At 41.5% G+C, this 16,201-nt stretch overlaps 1 protein-coding gene across 2 annotated transcripts; it reads left to right on the top strand.

Moving 5' to 3' along the window:
* The first annotated feature begins 2,871 nt into the window (after nucleotides 1-2,871).
* RBM22 (RNA binding motif protein 22) lies at nucleotides 2,872-14,392 on the top strand. Of its 2 annotated transcripts, XR_826177.1 has the most exons (12): nucleotides 2,872-3,002; nucleotides 3,432-3,485; nucleotides 4,383-4,412; nucleotides 5,166-5,298; nucleotides 6,360-6,460; nucleotides 6,565-6,737; nucleotides 7,893-8,093; nucleotides 9,079-9,243; nucleotides 10,101-10,189; nucleotides 10,387-10,518; nucleotides 12,007-12,189; nucleotides 14,064-14,392. XR_826177.1 is itself a non-coding variant. In XM_010850581.1 (11 exons), exons 1-11 carry the CDS (start codon nucleotides 2,949-2,951, stop codon nucleotides 12,087-12,089), a joined length of 1,215 nt encoding a protein of 404 aa, XP_010848883.1. In that variant the 5' UTR covers nucleotides 2,872-2,948; the 3' UTR covers nucleotides 12,090-13,141. The 2 variants fall into 2 exon arrangements, 1 of the variants encoding a protein (XP_010848883.1); XM_010850581.1 differs by lacking the exon at nucleotides 14,064-14,392 and having other exon boundaries at nucleotides 12,007-13,141.
* Nucleotides 14,393-16,201: the final 1,809 nt, after the last annotated feature.

The raw sequence follows: 16,201 nt of genomic DNA, 5'->3' as shown, positions 1-16,201 counted from the left end.
CAGGATTTGAACTAGCTCAACTGGAATTCCATCACCTCCACTAGTTTTGTTCGTAGTGATGCTTTCTAAGGCCCACTTGACTTCACATTCCAGGATGTCTGGCTCTAGGTCAGTGATCACATCATCATGATTATCTGGGTCATGAAGATCTTTTTTGTACAGTTCTTCTGTGTATTCTTGCCACCTCTTCTTAATATCTTCGAAATCTGTGATACGCTAAAGGCAAGCATAGCAACAACAAAGCGCAAACCTAGCCCAGTTCCTGCCTAGATTGACCAAACCCCAAACAAATGGCCTGACAGAATAAGAGACTTGATTATTTCCAGACATTAATACTATTGACTTCAGTCTCTACTGATATATAAGTAAAAACTGGCATTCAATAAAAATTTTGAGATACACAATCAAGAAAAAGACCAACCCATTTGTGATAGACAATAAGACTATATTCACATATGATCTAGATATTGGAACTGTTGGTCAGGGACTTAACTCTGATTAACATGTTGAAGATCTAGTTGAAAATTGGGATAATATACATGAGTAGATTTCAGCAAACAGAAACTATAAGAAAGGGACAAACTGAAATGAAAAGCACAAGATCAGAGATGAGGAATATCTTCTCTGGGCTCATCAGAACACCTTATCATACCTGAGGAAATAATCAGGAAACTCAGAAACAGGTCAACAGAAATTATCCAAACTGAAACTCCCAAAAAGAAAACAGTACTCAATGTCTATGAAGAATAATAATATATAGTAGTTGTTCAGTTGTTCCTGACTCTTTGTGAGCCTATGGACTGTAGCCTGCCAGGCTCCTCTGTTCATGAAATTATCTGGCAAGAATACTGGAGGGGGTTATCATTCCCTTCTCCAGGGGATCTCTCCAATCTAGGGATTGAACCCGGGTCTCCTGCATTACAGGCAGATTCTTTACTGTCTGAGCTACCAGGGAAGCTCTCAAGGTCTATGGGATGATATCATATAGTCTAATACATCATCGGAGTCCCAGACGGAGAAGAAACTGAGCAGAATATTTAAAGAAATAACTGTTAAGAATTTTCAAAATACAATGAAGGAAAACAAATCACAAATGTGTTAAGCTCAGATAAACCCAAGCACTTTCCTATACAGGAAAAAATAGACCATATGATCAAGCAATCCCAATCCACATGCAAAATGAAAACCTATGTCTATACAACAACCTGTATGTGAATGTTTATAATCCCTTTATTTGTTTTCACTGAAATCTGGATAACTCAAGTGTTCATTAATTGGCAAATGTGTGTGTGTTTTAACCCCAAATACATCCATACAGTGAAATTCTCGGCAATAAAACGGTACAAATTACTGGTATATGTAACAATATGGATGAATTTCAAATACAGTATGCCAAGTTCAGTTCAGTCGCTCAGTCATGTATGACTCTTTGCCACCCCATGAACCACAGCTCACCAGGCCTCCCTGTCCAGCACCAACTCCCGGAGCTCACTCAGACTCACATCCATTGAGTCGGTGATGCCATCCAACCATCTTGTCCTCTGCTGTCCCCTTCTCCTGCCCTCAATCTTTCCCAGTATCAGGGTCTTTTCAATGAGTCAGCTCTTCGCATCAAGTTGCCAAAGTATTGGAGTTTCAGCTTCAACATCAGTCCTTCCAGTGAACATCCAGGATTGATCTCCTTTAGGATGGACTGGTTGGATCTCCTTGCAGTCCAAGGGACTCTCAAGAGTCTTCTCCAACACCACAGTTCAAAAGCATCCATTCTTCTGCACTCAGATTTCTTTATAGTCCAACTCTACATCCATACATGACTACTGGAAAACCACAGCCTTGACTAGAGGGACCTTTGTTGACAAAGTAATGTCTCTGCTTTTTAATATGCTGTCTAGGTTGGTCATAAATTTCCTTCCAAGGAGTTTAAAGTCTCTCAGTCGTGTCCAACTCTTTGCGACTCCATGGACTGTAGCCCACCAGGCTCGGTCCATGGAATTTTCCAGGCAAGAGTACTGGAATGGGTTGCCATTTCCTTCTCCAGGGGATCTTCCTGACCCGGGGATGGAACCCCGGTATCCTGCATTGCGAGGCAGATGCTTTACTGTCTGAGCCACAGGGAAGCCCTTCCAAGGAGTAAGCGTCTTTTAATTTCATGGCTGCAATCACCATCTGCAAGAGAAGTCAAACCCAAAAGGATAGTTGATCCAAAAATGATTTAACAATACATGTGTTGATCCATAAGGCTTTTCATTTAAGAAGTTGGAAAAAAGTACTGTTGTCTTTGGATTTGTGGCTTCACCAGTTTTTAGCTACACGATCAGAAGCAAGTTAATCTCTCTAAACCTCGGTTTCCTTCTGTAAACGAGGTACAGTCACACTTGCCTAGAGGGCAGTGATTGCCAGAAAAGTACAGGACATCCTCCTAAATCTCACTTTCAGAAAAACGAGTCATTATTTAGTGTAAGCATGTTTGGAACAAATTTATACTAAAATAACTTTCGTTGTTTATCTGAAATTCAAATTTTACTAGACGTTATGCATTTTTGCTAAATCTGGCCACCCTAAAGCGGACTTACTGTGGGAATTAAATGAGATAGTCACCGCAAGACGTTCCCATTTTTTAGCATAGTAAGCGTTCATTGGTGTCGACGCTGCTTTGATTCCAGGCCCTCGTTCATTATAGTTCCTTTATTCTTTCACTCAGTTTTTAAATAAACCAGTTGAACTTGTGACTCTTCATTCCTGGCTGTCACCACTGGAAGGAAGTAACTGGAGGCCAATTATTAAGAAATTCCAAGCAAGCGATGCCATTACACTAGGTGTCGCCCTCAAGGGCGCGCAAGACGCGTAAATAAGACGTAGACGTGCCGAGAGGCAGCCGCGGGGCCTGACGGGATTGTGGCGGTCCTCTCCCAACTCGGAAGCTGCGGCTGCCTCCAGACGCTCTCAAGATGGCGACCTCTCTAGGTTCCAACACCTACAACAGGCAGAATTGGGAGGATGCGGTGAGTGAGCCTGCCGGAGGAGGACAGAAAGAGGCAGCGAAGTCAGGGCTCCAGCGGGCGGGCAGGGACGTGGCTGCGGTGTGGCCGAGGGAATTCCAAGAAGAAGCCAGCACCGCGGCCTAACTCGGCTACGGCTGAAGGCTGGAGGGAGGCCCTCCTGAGGGCTTGGATGGAGGGGGTTTAGCCAGGGTCTGGGACCAGCTCCCTTTCTGTGCCTACTCCCTCCACTCTTTTCGAGCGGGTCTTTACTCCCGCCGCCTCCCGGAAGTGCATACAGCGCCCCCTCCCGCGACCCGGCCCGTGCTGGACCACGGGTTCCCCCTGTTCCCCAGCCTCGCTCCTCGCCCCCTCCCCCGCGCCGCACGACAGTGGCTGAGACGGCAAGGCCTTTGGAGCTTGGCGTTCAACCAGCTTTCCCATTTTCACCAGGACTTCCCTATTCTGTGCCAGACGTGTCTTGGAGAAAACCCATATATCCGAATGGTGAGTGAGTGTAAAACGGGACCTACTGTATATGTTCTGTCAATGTTGTGGTACTCGCACACTGTCGGTCATGTAGTTCTTTTAGCCACGAAGAAGTAATGATGCTTCTTTACTAACCCGAAGCGTAGGAAGAATTTGCAAAGGACTGTCATGCTCTCTCACTTTGGAACTCGGCGACGGTCTGTGATCTAGGAGTCATAATAATAGTTAATATCCATTGAACATTTACCTAGGAGTCAGATCTGTTAACCAGAGGCAAAGAAAGTTTATGTCTTTTCAATACAGCAAGTAAGGTGTGGAACTGGGATTTAAGTTCAGATATTCTGACTCCAGGGGCCTCAGCAAATTAGGAGAACCAGGACTGAACTCAAGTGCCTTTTAGCTTCCACATCTTATAATGTGTTGAGTGTAAGGTACTTTCTCTCCTTATAAATAAGAGTAAACTTAGCAGCAGTTTATATTTAATAATTAGGGCTGTGTTGTGATCAATCTCAGAGGTATTGATTCACTATATACAGAGTACCATCACAGGATGAGTCTAGAGTAGTTACCTCTGACTAAACTTTGGAAAATGGTCTGGCCCTGGCTGCATCCTCTGTGCTTTAGGGACTGTGGAAACCATTAGGAAATTGTTCTTGGAAGAAAACTTGGGAGCCAGAGGTGAATCTAAGAATTAGATCCATAAAATTCTTAAGAGGTCATAGTTTGTATGTGATTAGATTATATCCCAGCCCCTTCCTTGCCCTCCTCCCCAAAAAGGGTAGGGTCCCATTTCCCTCTCCCACCCCTTAAGATGCCAGGGATTTCCAGATACTTTTCTTGGAAACTGTGTAGAGAAGGAACAGGCATCAGCTTTTTTTCCCCGTGTCTGTAACTCCTCTATTTTTTCTATTTCAGACCAAAGAAAAGTATGGGAAGGAATGCAAAGTAAGTGTGTTAAAGAGTAATGATTTAGTTTTATTTTCCTTTTTTCTTTGACTCCCTGAGGTTTGAAGTCCTTTATAAAAGTGAGTGTGACACATGCATTCATGTATCATTTATGTACTCTTTGGCTGTTAACTATTTAGGGTAGGGGTAAGAAAATGAGCCATTTAACGCAGGGATTCTTAACTTGATGTCTTTGGTTGGTCTTTGAACCCCCTGGGATTGCATATACCAAATGTTCTGTGATTATCAGTTCAGTTCAGTTCAGTCGCTCAGTCGTGTCTGACTCTTTGCGACCCCATGAATTGCAGCACACCAGGCCTCCCTGTCCATCACCAACTCCCAGAGTTCACCCAGACTCTCGTCCATCGAGTCAGTGATGCCATCCAGCCATCTCATCCTCTGTGATTATGCCTATGAACATTTTTAAGCTGAGGGGGAAGGTCATAGATATAAGATTCTTAAAGAAGTATAGGACACTCCCTACTTACCCCATAAAAGATTAAGAATTACATTGTTAATGCTGGTGACCTCTAGAGTGGGAGGACTTTGATTTTTGAGTTTTTAAACTACTGAAGAAGAGTGTTGTAAAGGATTGAAACATCAGATCCTGTTTAGACTAGATGATTGCTAAGATCTCCTCTAAACCCTAGATTTGGGGATCCTTTCTTTGAATCTCCTGATGTTACTAAATCTCCTGGATTAATTGTCCAGATCAGGACTGTTAACACTCTGTGGCTTTATCTTGTGTTCCAGATCTGTGCCAGGCCATTCACAGTGTTTCGCTGGTGCCCTGGGGTCCGCATGCGTTTCAAGAAGACTGAAGTGTGCCAGACCTGCAGTAAATTGAAGAATGTCTGTCAGACCTGCCTCTTAGACCTAGAATATGGTATGTTTGACTTGTCCCATAGTTCTGAAAGTGTGCAGCTGCTCTAAACAACAGAGCGGTCTTCCTGTCTCCCTCTTCTCACCCTGTCTCTCTTTCTGACCCACTTTGAAATTTCTGTTGTGCTCTGCTTTTCCCAAGAAGAAAAGAACCATACTAGGTTATTCTAGAGTTCTGAACAACAATAGTGATTTTAAGAAAGGTTGGTAATTAATCAACACAACTATACTAAATACTATTTATACAGAAGGGAGGTTTAAGGCCTTCTGTATACCTTTATAGCCAAGGTAAGTTAGAGACATTGTTGCTATGACAGGTAATTTCTTTGCCTTAGACTCCTGTCTAGATCCAGAACATTTCTTCCACAATCCCTACCAAAGTTCAGGCTAATTGTGCTTTGGGTTTTTGATTCAACTATGTTGTTAGGACTGAGATACGCTGTATTGCTACTGTTTCAAAGTAACTTCTTTCGGCAGTGACTTTTTAACTGCAGGTGACTTTTTGTTTTTCAGAAAAACATCCTTTCAGCAAGTTTCTGCTATACAATAAAATGAAAAAGGAAAATCTGAGTTTATTTATGTTAAGTTCAGAAAGTTAACTCTGCTAATCAGAGTCCTGGTCACATACCGTTTAATATTATTTGTATGTTTGTTAAGGGAGTGTTCTAGTTCTGCAGTACAGTGATCCTTACATGATTATGACTATTCAGAGGATCTGCAGGACAGGACTAAAAATAATACAGTTTTTACATTTGTTTTAAATCATGATATAGTAAAAGCTAGATGCGTTATTAATTGCAGGTCAAATCTGACTACAGTAAGAGCTTGTTCATCTAAAATATTTAAACATTCATTTCATGAAAACTTAGGAATTTGGATAATTTCTTAGAATGCTCTGTAGTAGTATTAGCTTGACAGTGCTACAGATTCTGAATTAAAATAAAGCTTCTATTACCAAATAAAGTGGAGAAAGGAAGAATGATGTTATATTATTCTGTCTACGTACTCAGTATGGATATGGTTTAAAATGTATCTTGAGTTTTTTCTTCCTTTCCTTTGTTCTAGGTCTGCCCATCCAGGTTCGTGATGCAGGATTGTCTTTTAAGGATGACATGCCAAAGTCCGACGTCAACAAAGAGTACTACACACAAAATATGGAGAGAGAGGTGTGCTGTCACTTGCCTGATATAGTTTTATATTTGATGAAAGAATCCTAGGGGATTGACATAGTCTGTGTAATTTACCTTCGGAATGTGTCATTCCTCTGTAGATTTCCAACTCTGATGGAACGCGGCCAGTTGGCATGTTGGGGAAAGCCACATCCACCAGTGACATGCTGCTCAAACTGGCCCGGACCACACCCTACTACAAAAGGAATCGACCGCACATTTGCTCCTTCTGGGTGAAAGGAGAATGTAAGAGAGGAGAGGAGTGTCCATACAGGCAAGAGCTGAAGTGCTTTTTCAGTGTTTGCTTTCAGATGACTAGTTATCTATGAAGGGGAAAGTGCTAGACTAAACTATTTATGCTTCAAAATGTTAAAGTTTATTCAGCTAGTGTCATGTATCTTATATCTTAGGAGCAGAGATTGAATTGTTGTTTTTACGTATAATGGAACCTTTACCTATAAGCAAGGCTTGGGAGACTAAATTGCTCTGCCATAAAATATCAGTGTTGACCTCAGGTTCCTACCTACGATGTCAGTCTTGGCTCTCATGGTACGACTGGCTTGAATCTCAGTGTATAGTTGAAATCAGATTAAAGCCAGACTTCTAAAATGTGAGTATGTTTGAGTCAAGACTGCCAGTCATCTGGATTAGGAGTTTTTACCTTGGAGTTGGTAAACCCCACCCCGACAAAAAATTAGCTCTCCCTGTTTCTGGGGTTGGGTCCATAGATTAATCAAGGTCTTGAGTGGAATGCAAGACCTCAGATACATTAAGAACCGTTGCCCTAGAGAGGGGTAACCGTGTTGTGGTTACCTTTGGTTTTGAAATGAATTGTGCGAGAAGCATTTCTTTCACATTTATTTATTTGTTGCTTGCTCTGGGTCCTTGTCGCTGTGTGTGAACTTTTCTCTGCTTGGAGTGAGTGGAGGCTGCTCTTTGTTATGGTGCACAGGCTTCTCATTGTGGTGGCTTCTCTTGTTGCAGAGCACAGGCTCTAGGTATTTGGGCTGCAGTAGTTGTGACACACAGGCTCATTAATTGTGGCTCACGGGCCCCAGAACATGCGAGCTCCGGTAGTTGTGGTGCACCAGCTTAGCTGCTGCACGGCATGTGAAGTCTGAACCTGTGTCCCCTACATTGGCAGGCAGACTCCCATCCACTGTACCACCAGAGAAGCCCAAAAAGCATTTGTTTATAAGGAAACTTCCACCCTATGGCCATTTAAGTGACTTTTAGGAGGCTAGCACATCCTTGTGTGATACAGTAAGTTCCTTGATATTAGCTCTGTTTTAATAATTATGTTTTGGTATGGCCATGGTATCTGGTTCAAAAAACATTTCAGGGGTCTTTATATAGCTGCTGTTGTTTGATACCTGTAAAATTTTTTCCTTTGTTTCACCTTTATGCATTGTTCTTTCTTGAACCATAGACATGAAAAACCAACAGATCCAGATGACCCCCTTGCTGATCAGAACATTAAAGACCGATATTATGGAATCAATGACCCTGTGGCAGATAAACTCTTGAAGCGGGCTTCAACAATGCCACGTCTAGACCCACCAGAGGACAAGACTATCACCACACTGTATGTTGGTGGTCTGGGCGATACCATTACTGAGACCGATCTAAGGTTTGTGAGTATAATTTTATGAGTTATCTTTACTTTCACCTGCCCTGGAATAATATTTTTTGGCAAAAACTTGAGAAAACATGATAATTCTGTACTGAGTACATTTTTTTTAGTTGCTCTATAGTATCGTACTGACTGGAATTTTTATAAAGTTCTTTATGATGACAGATAATAGTCTTCAACAGTGCTTATTCCATGCTTGCTTAGGATAATAATTACATGAGATTCTATTTGACCTAATAACCATTAGAATTTCTAAAGATGGCACATAACCAAGAATGATTAATTACACAGAAGAAAGAGAGATTTGCAGTTATAAAAAAATAGATGATTTAACTTGTTGATTTTTTTTAAAGAGATTGGTATTTGGTAATTTTGTGTTATTCTTGTATTTTGATAAGAATTATTATGTCTTATTCTAGATAAGACATCTGGGCAGATAGTGGTGGAAATTACTTCTTGCAAAGATCATGGAGAAGAAACTCTTCCAGGTGTAGAACCTGCCCTTGTTAGCCTATCTACATTAAACTAAGTGAGCTAGACAGTTCCCCAGGGATGGCAAACTTTCTTCCACCGCCTCTTTCTCTTCTTTTTTGTAACCTTATGACATTTTTTATTTAAACATTCTTGGCTCATCAGCCCTGGGCACAATACTTTGCTAACCTCTTATCTAGGATTTAACATCCTTAGGGAACCTACTGGAGCCCCCTTTCCTCCATAGGAAAAGCCCTGAGGTGTTTGATAGCCTTTACTCATTTTTTTTCTTTCCCTTCTTCAGTACACAGTGCCCACAGTAGGGGCAACCACAGTAGGCATAGGGGAGACCACCTACAGGTAATTAGGCAGATCACCGTGAGGCCACTTGCCTCGTGGTGAATCAGTGAAAGAGTATTAACTCTTTTTTCTTTTTTATTAAATCCATATTCAGCCTCCTGGGAATGTCTGTGTTGTCAGCTCTCGTTTTTCTCTACCTGCATCCCTTCAGGAATCACTTCTATCAGTTTGGAGAGATCCGGACCATCACTGTTGTACAAAGACAGCAGTGTGCTTTCATCCAGTTTGCTACAAGGCAGGCTGCAGAAGTGGCTGCCGAGAAGTCCTTTAATAAGTTGATTGTCAATGGCCGCAGGCTCAACGTGAAATGGGGAAGGTGAGCGTGAGACTATATTAAAATAGCATTGGGACTTCCCTGGCCAGCCAGTGGTTAAGACTCTGTGCTTCCACTGCAGGTGGTGTGGGTTCGATCCCTGGTCAGGGAACTAAGATCCCATATGCTGCATGACACACCAAAAAAGAAAAAGCATTATTGAAATTTTCAAGAAACCTTTTCATTATCTGGGGGCTAGTAAGCTTTTGGTGAACGGCCTTAAATCAGTAGGACATTTAAAAAGAACTTTTCATTATGTCTGATGCTCGTTCCTGTGGATATCAGGAAGATGCTACTTTGGAAATTTATTCAGGGTTTTTGTGTAGTAATCTGATGCTTTGAAGGTTCATGTGTTTTGTGACCAGATATTATAGGTCAAGGATAATACTAGGGCATGCGAGTTTACACATGAATTAAATAGACCTGGATTCTGTCCTTAAAGGCCAATTGTTTAGTGAAGAAGAACAGCTAATTTAAGCCTGAAAGTGTTTATTGCATAAGAGAGAGACAGGTAAAATGCCCTGAACGTTCAAAAGTGGAACAAGTTTCTGGCTTGGAGCCAGGGAGACCTCTCAGAGCAGCAGCAGGCCTCATAGAGTGCTTCCTGAACACTGGGCTCAGCACAGTGTTGTTGCCTCCTGCATCCCCTAAAGCGATGCTAGCAAATTTTGAAACCAAGTATTTCTGTCTTCAAAACCTTTGCTCCTGTTCACTGTGCACTGTGGCATTTATGAGGAAAAAGTGAGTGCTGAAGAGGAGGCAGGAGTGAAGGAGCTCTGCTGGACTAGGAAACGTGAGAAACAGAGGTGTGAGAGAAGGTGGAACCAAGTGCTGATAGCATGAATGTTTGTGTCTCCCAGGTCCCAGGCAGCCAGAGGGAAAGAAAAGGAGAAGGACGGAACCACAGACTCTGGAATCAAGCTCGAGCCCGTTCCAGGGCTCCCAGGAGGTGAGTGCAGATTTTGCCTACCCAGTAGCTTGCTAACTTCAGATACTCATACTGCCCTGACCTTCCTCGAATGTTAGAGGAGACCAGCCTCTGGCTCCCAGCAGCTGGGTTCTCCCAGCAGGACCCCTCAGGATTTCAGGGTAGTGGAACTGTTGCACAGTGGTCTCTGCTCTAACTAGCTCTCTTCTCTTCTCTAGCGCTTCCTCCTCCTCCTGCCGCAGAAGAAGAAGCCTCTGCCAACTACTTCAACCTACCCCCGAGTGGTCCTCCGGCCGTGGTGAACATTGCCCTGCCACCCCCACCTGGTATTGCCCCGCCTCCACCCCCAGGTAACTTCTTAGGAAGTAGGGAAATGGGTTAGACTTAACTCAGGAAAATCCTCCTGAAGTCTGTCCAGACCCTGTACCGTCATGTCTAACATATCTAAGCCTTCGGGTCTGCTCCATAGATGTCTGCAAGTAAATCTGATTGTTGTCATTCCGGGTATTTTCATTTTTTACTGGCTTGCTAAGAAGGAAGTCACCAGTTTTCTAAAGATCTAAGTATATGTATCATCAGAATGGGAGTTACTGTGATTACAACGATCTATCACCAGTTTAGGACTTCCCAGGTAGCACTAGTGGTAAAGAACCTGCCTGCCAATTCAAGAGACATAAGGAGGATCCCTGGGTTGGGAAGATCCTTGGAGGAGGAAATGGCAACCTACTCCAGTATTGTTGCCTGGGAAATCCCATGGACAGAAGAGGCTGGCAGGGTACAGTCCATAGCATAACAAAGAGTTGGACAAACTTAAGTTTAAACTTAAGTTGTAAAGCAACTTAACATCATCAGTTTGTTCTCTGTTCTATATCTTAACTGATGCCCTAGAGCATCATTGCTTAAAGGGTAGGCTGTGGGTGTCATCTGCTTGTAGCAAGACAAGGAGTTTGCACCAGAATGTAAATTCGTTAAGGAAGTCTTTTTTTTCCTTAATCTTTTTATATATTTATTTGGCTGCACCAGGTCTTAGTTGCCGCACGCAGAATCGTAGGTTTTTGTTGCAGTATGAGGGATCTTTACTTGGGGCTTGCACGATCTTTAGTTGTGGCATGGAACTCTTAGTTGTGGCATGCAGGATCTAGTTCCCTGACCAGAGATGGAACCTGGGCCCCCTGCATTGGAAGTGTGGAGTCTTAGCCACTAAACCACCAGGAAAGCTCCTAAGGAAGTCGTGTTAACAAAAAAATTGTTAGATGAACTAAACAGTGTGCTTAATTGTGTAATGAAGTTACAGTTTGACTCTAGCTCTTTATCTTGTCCGTGACAAGTAATAAACAGTTCAGGGATCAGCACTTTGTACAGCACTGTCAGTGCCAGCGTGAACTGTGTGAGTAAATCACAAGTAACCAGTTCGCCTGGGCAGAGTTCCCATACTTGCTGGAGTAAGTCCTGGTTTCTGAACAACCTTCATTCTAGTATAAAGCATTGAGATTAACGATGACAGGGTCTTGCCTGATTTCTCCCTCACCTCCCAAATTCTGATCAAATCCTATCTGGTAGGATTGGCATGTTTGAGAGATAGCAAAGGCTCAGGTGACATACTAGCAATACCTGGAGACCTATGGAGTTGTTTTTAGCCGTCCTGAGGGGAAAAGTTTCTAAAACCAAAGAAGTCATGCAGGTAGACATTCCTAAGCAAGTCTTGTAAGCCAGCATTTTCTGAAGCACCACGTCAGTTTGATTTATGTGTAGCTGGTTTGGACATTAGAAAGATTCATGGTTTGAAAGGTTATCAAGAGAATTGCAAACCTAACAGATTTGTTCTCTCCCATCTGTAGGTTTTGGACCACACATGTTCCACCCCATGGGACCACCCCCTCCTTTCATGAGGGCTCCAGGACCAATCCACTATCTTTCTTAGGATCCTCAGAGGATGGGAGCACATGCCGGGAAGCACAGCAGCCCCTAGCACTCGTCACCGCTCTGGGGCTCTACAGAAGAGAGGGCGCTTAAAAATCCTAGTAAATGAATCCCGGAATAAATATATTTTTCCTTCCTTTGTAGTTTCCATGGTAGTAGAATGTATTCAGATGTGGGCAGTTGGAGAACAACAGCCATGATTTCCTCTGTGTGTTCTCAAAGGATTGATGGACCTGAAATAAGCTGCCATTAACACATCTGGTTACTGCTATAACATTACTAATAAAACTTAATGCCTCTTCCCCTCATCTGTATGGGGAACAAGTAACTGGGTGAATTGGAATGTCCAAGGGAGTTGCCATCCCAACCATATGTTCATTTTGTATCTTCTTTTGGCGGGTGGGGGGTGGGAAATGACCTGCAGTAAGAAAAACAAGCAAACGATTTTTGACCATTTTTATGTCCATTGGATATTTTCCTTTTTATCATCTAAAAAAAGATTACTAGTACTAATCATTGTAGTGGCAAGAGTGTGATTTAATGCTTCTATAGTCACACTCTTGAAAGACAAATAGAAACAGCACCCAGCACAACCCAGATCTTATCTCTCCTTTCCTGATTTATTACTAAAGGAATCTGGCTGATAGTTTTACTTCTTCACGCTACCAAAAAAGACAAAAATTACTTTTTATTCCTATCAATCAGATGGAGACACAGATTTCATGGAGCTGTGTATCATTGAAGAAACCTGGTATTTGAGATGAAATTATTTTAAAGAACTTCCTGTAAAACACTTTAACAAACTGTGAAAGGAAAAGAATTAAGAGTGTGTTTAAATGGAAGACTTGTGGCCTATGGCTGGAATGTCGATTTTCAGCATTCACCTTTGTGTGACTTCAGCGTCTCATTTTAATCCCCTGTTCTAGGCAGGGGATTCTGTTTGGTCTTAGAATATTTGGAAATAATTGAATTGTAGATGGCACAAAAAAAAAGAAAAATTGATGTTGTGTTGTATTTTTGTTTTGAAAAATTAAAACGGGTCAATTTTCCAAATGTTGTCATAGGTTTATTTCTGTTTTCTTTATCCTTGGTAGCTGAAGTTGAGGTCAGTGGGAGTTAGAAACAAGTTATATATAAAGATATGTTTTTGCTTTAGATATGTTTTTGTTTTGATTCTGATCTTTATCTAGTCTAAAAGACCCAGGCCCTTTTAGTACTTATGTCAAAGGTTACTTGTGGGGTTGAAATGAGATAATACACAGAAGGCACTCAACACAGAGCCTGCCATGTGGTTATGGATACATGGTAGCTTTAAAATGTCATCTTAGTATTATATAAGTCGTTTTAAAAGGAATCAGGAAAAATTGATACAAGCCCATTTTTCTAGAAGCCAATTCCCACGTCACTTTTATCTCAAAAGTACCTACTTATAGAATGAATATACCTCTTTTTACTCCGTTTTAGCTCAAGAATTTTTGTTGTTTTCCTCTGGAGAACTTTATCTTGCCTCTTTTTTTTAAGATTTAAAATTAATTTAGAAGCACTTAGACAATTTAATTCTAGTAGTATCAGATGTGAAGCAATGTAGGGATACTTCCAAATATTCTGACACCCTTCGGGTAGGGTTTTTTGTGATGGTGGAGGGAGGGTTACTTTTGAGCATGTAAGAGGTTTTTAGCCAGTCTGGTAATGTAAGCAGTGTTTTTTATCTCCGAATTCAACTATATCTGTGTATGTATATATATATATATATATATATGTAATCTTGACTATCCAATTGTGTATTCCTGCCTTTTTGAGAACATTCTAAATGTTTGTTTACTAGCTGGCTATGGATAAGTGTTTTTTAAAAAGTATAAGCAAACAAAGTATAAAGTAAGTACTTGATTAGCCTTAAGTAAATCAGAATTATGAGCAATTAGATTTTGGCAAAAACTCAGAGGTGCTTACCAAACTCTATTTCTTTTTCCTCTAGAGAACATAGCCAGGGGTTCACTTGGCGAAAAGTAAACTTTGCCATTCCCAGACCTCGGCTGTAGAAACACCTCACCCACTCAGAGCTATGAACTCTGTCCCATCTGCTGGCTGAATGCACAGGAGGATGATCTCTGGAAGATGGCAGTCACACAATGGAAGGAGGCTGGGTTCCTCTATCACTGCTAAAAGGAGAGCATTATGATAGGAATTTTTGTTAGAGTAAGCCATTGAGTCCTGAGGATCTATCTGTAACAGCAGCTAGTGTTACTCTCATAAAAGATGTCAGATCTGATCACAAAAAATAAAGAAAACTCATTTTTTATTTACACTGAGTAATGGAGATTTTTACTTTTTAAAAAATTGAAGCATAGTTGATTTACATATGTTAATTTCTAATGTACAGCAAAGTGACTCAGTTACACACATGTATACTACCCCACTTCAGTACTCTTGCCTGGAAAATCCCATGGATGGAGGAGCCTGGTAGGCTGCAGTCCATGGGGTCGCTAAGAGTCGGACACGACTGAGCGACTTCACTTTCACTTTTCACTTTCATGCATTGGAGAAGGAAATGGCAACCCACTCCAGCATTCTTGTCCCACGGACGGGGGAGCCTGGTGGGCTGCCGTCTATGGGGTCACACAGTCAGACATGACTGAAGTGACTTAGCAGCAGCAGCATACATACTTTTTAATATTCTTTTCCATTATAGTTTATCCCAGGATGCTGACTGTATTTCCCTGTGCTATACAGTAGGACCTTGTTTATCCAGTCTGTATGTGATAGTTTACGTCTACCAATCCCAAACTCCCAGTCTATCCCTCTCCCTCCATTTGAGAACCACAAGTCTGTTCTTCATGTCTGTGAGTCTGTTTTGTAGATAGGTTGATTTGTGCCATATTTTAGATTCCACATATAAGTGATATCATGTGATGTTTGTCTTTCTGACTTACTTCACTTGGTATAATAACCTCTAGTGGCATTCATGTTGCTACAAATGGCATTGTTCCATTCTGTTTTGTGGGTGAGTAGTAGTCCATTGTATATATGTACCACATCTTCATCCGTTTATCTGTTGATAGACATTTAGGTTGTTTGCATGTCTTGGCTGCTATTAACATTGGGGCGCATGTGTATTTTTGAATTACAGTTTTGTTCAGATATGTGCCCAGGAGTGGGATTGCTGGATCATATAGTAATTCTAGTTTTCTCAGGAACCTCCATACTGTTTCCAATAGTGGCTGCACCAACTTACATGCCCACTGACAGTATAAGAGTTCCCTTTTCTCTACACCCTCCTCAGCATTTGCTATTTGCAGACTTTTTAGTGGTGGCCGTTCTGACGGATGTGAGGTCGTACCCCATGGCGGTTTTGATGTGCACTTCTCTAATAGTGATATTGAGCATCTTTTTATGTGCCTATCAGCCATCTGTATGTCCTCTTTGGAGAAAGGTCTATTTAGGTCTTCTACCCATTTTTCAATGGGATTTGTTTGTTGTTGAGTTGTGTGGGCTCAGTATTGTTTTGGAAATTGAGCCCTTATCAGCCCCATCATTTGCAAATATTTTCCCCCATTCTGTTGTCTTTCTTTGTTTTTATAGTTTCCTTTGCTATGCAAAAGCTTGTAAGTTTGATTTGGTCCCATTTGCTTATTTCTATTTCTCTTACCTTGGGAGACTGACATTGGTACGATTTATGTCAGAATGTTTTGCCAATGATCTCTTTTAGAAATTTTATGGTGTCTTTTCTTATATTTAAGTTATTAAGCCATTTTGAGTTTATTTTTGTGCATTGTGTGAGAATGTATTCTAACTTCATTGATTTACATTCAACTGTCCAATTTTCCCAGCACCACTTGTTGAAGAGCCTTTTTTCCATTTTATACCTTGCCGCCTTTGTTGAAGGTCAATTGTTCGTAGGTGTATGGGTTTATTTCTGGGTTCTCTATTCTGTCCTGTTGATCTGTGTGTCTGTTTTTGTACCAATACCACAGTTTCAGTTACTGTAGCTTTGTAGTAGTGTCTGAATTCTGGGAGGGTTATACCTCCTGCTTTGTTCTTTTTCCTCAGGATTTGCCTAGACAATTCTGAGTCTTTTATGTTTCCATATAAATTTTAGGATCATTTGTTCTAGTT

This window comes from Bison bison, unplaced genomic scaffold (assembly GCF_000754665.1).
Source record: "Bison bison bison isolate TAMUID 2011002044 unplaced genomic scaffold, Bison_UMD1.0 scf7180017864291, whole genome shotgun sequence".
NCBI classification, from domain to species: Eukaryota; Metazoa; Chordata; class Mammalia; order Artiodactyla; family Bovidae; genus Bison; species Bison bison.
This window is presented reverse-complemented; position numbering and strand designations above follow the sequence as displayed.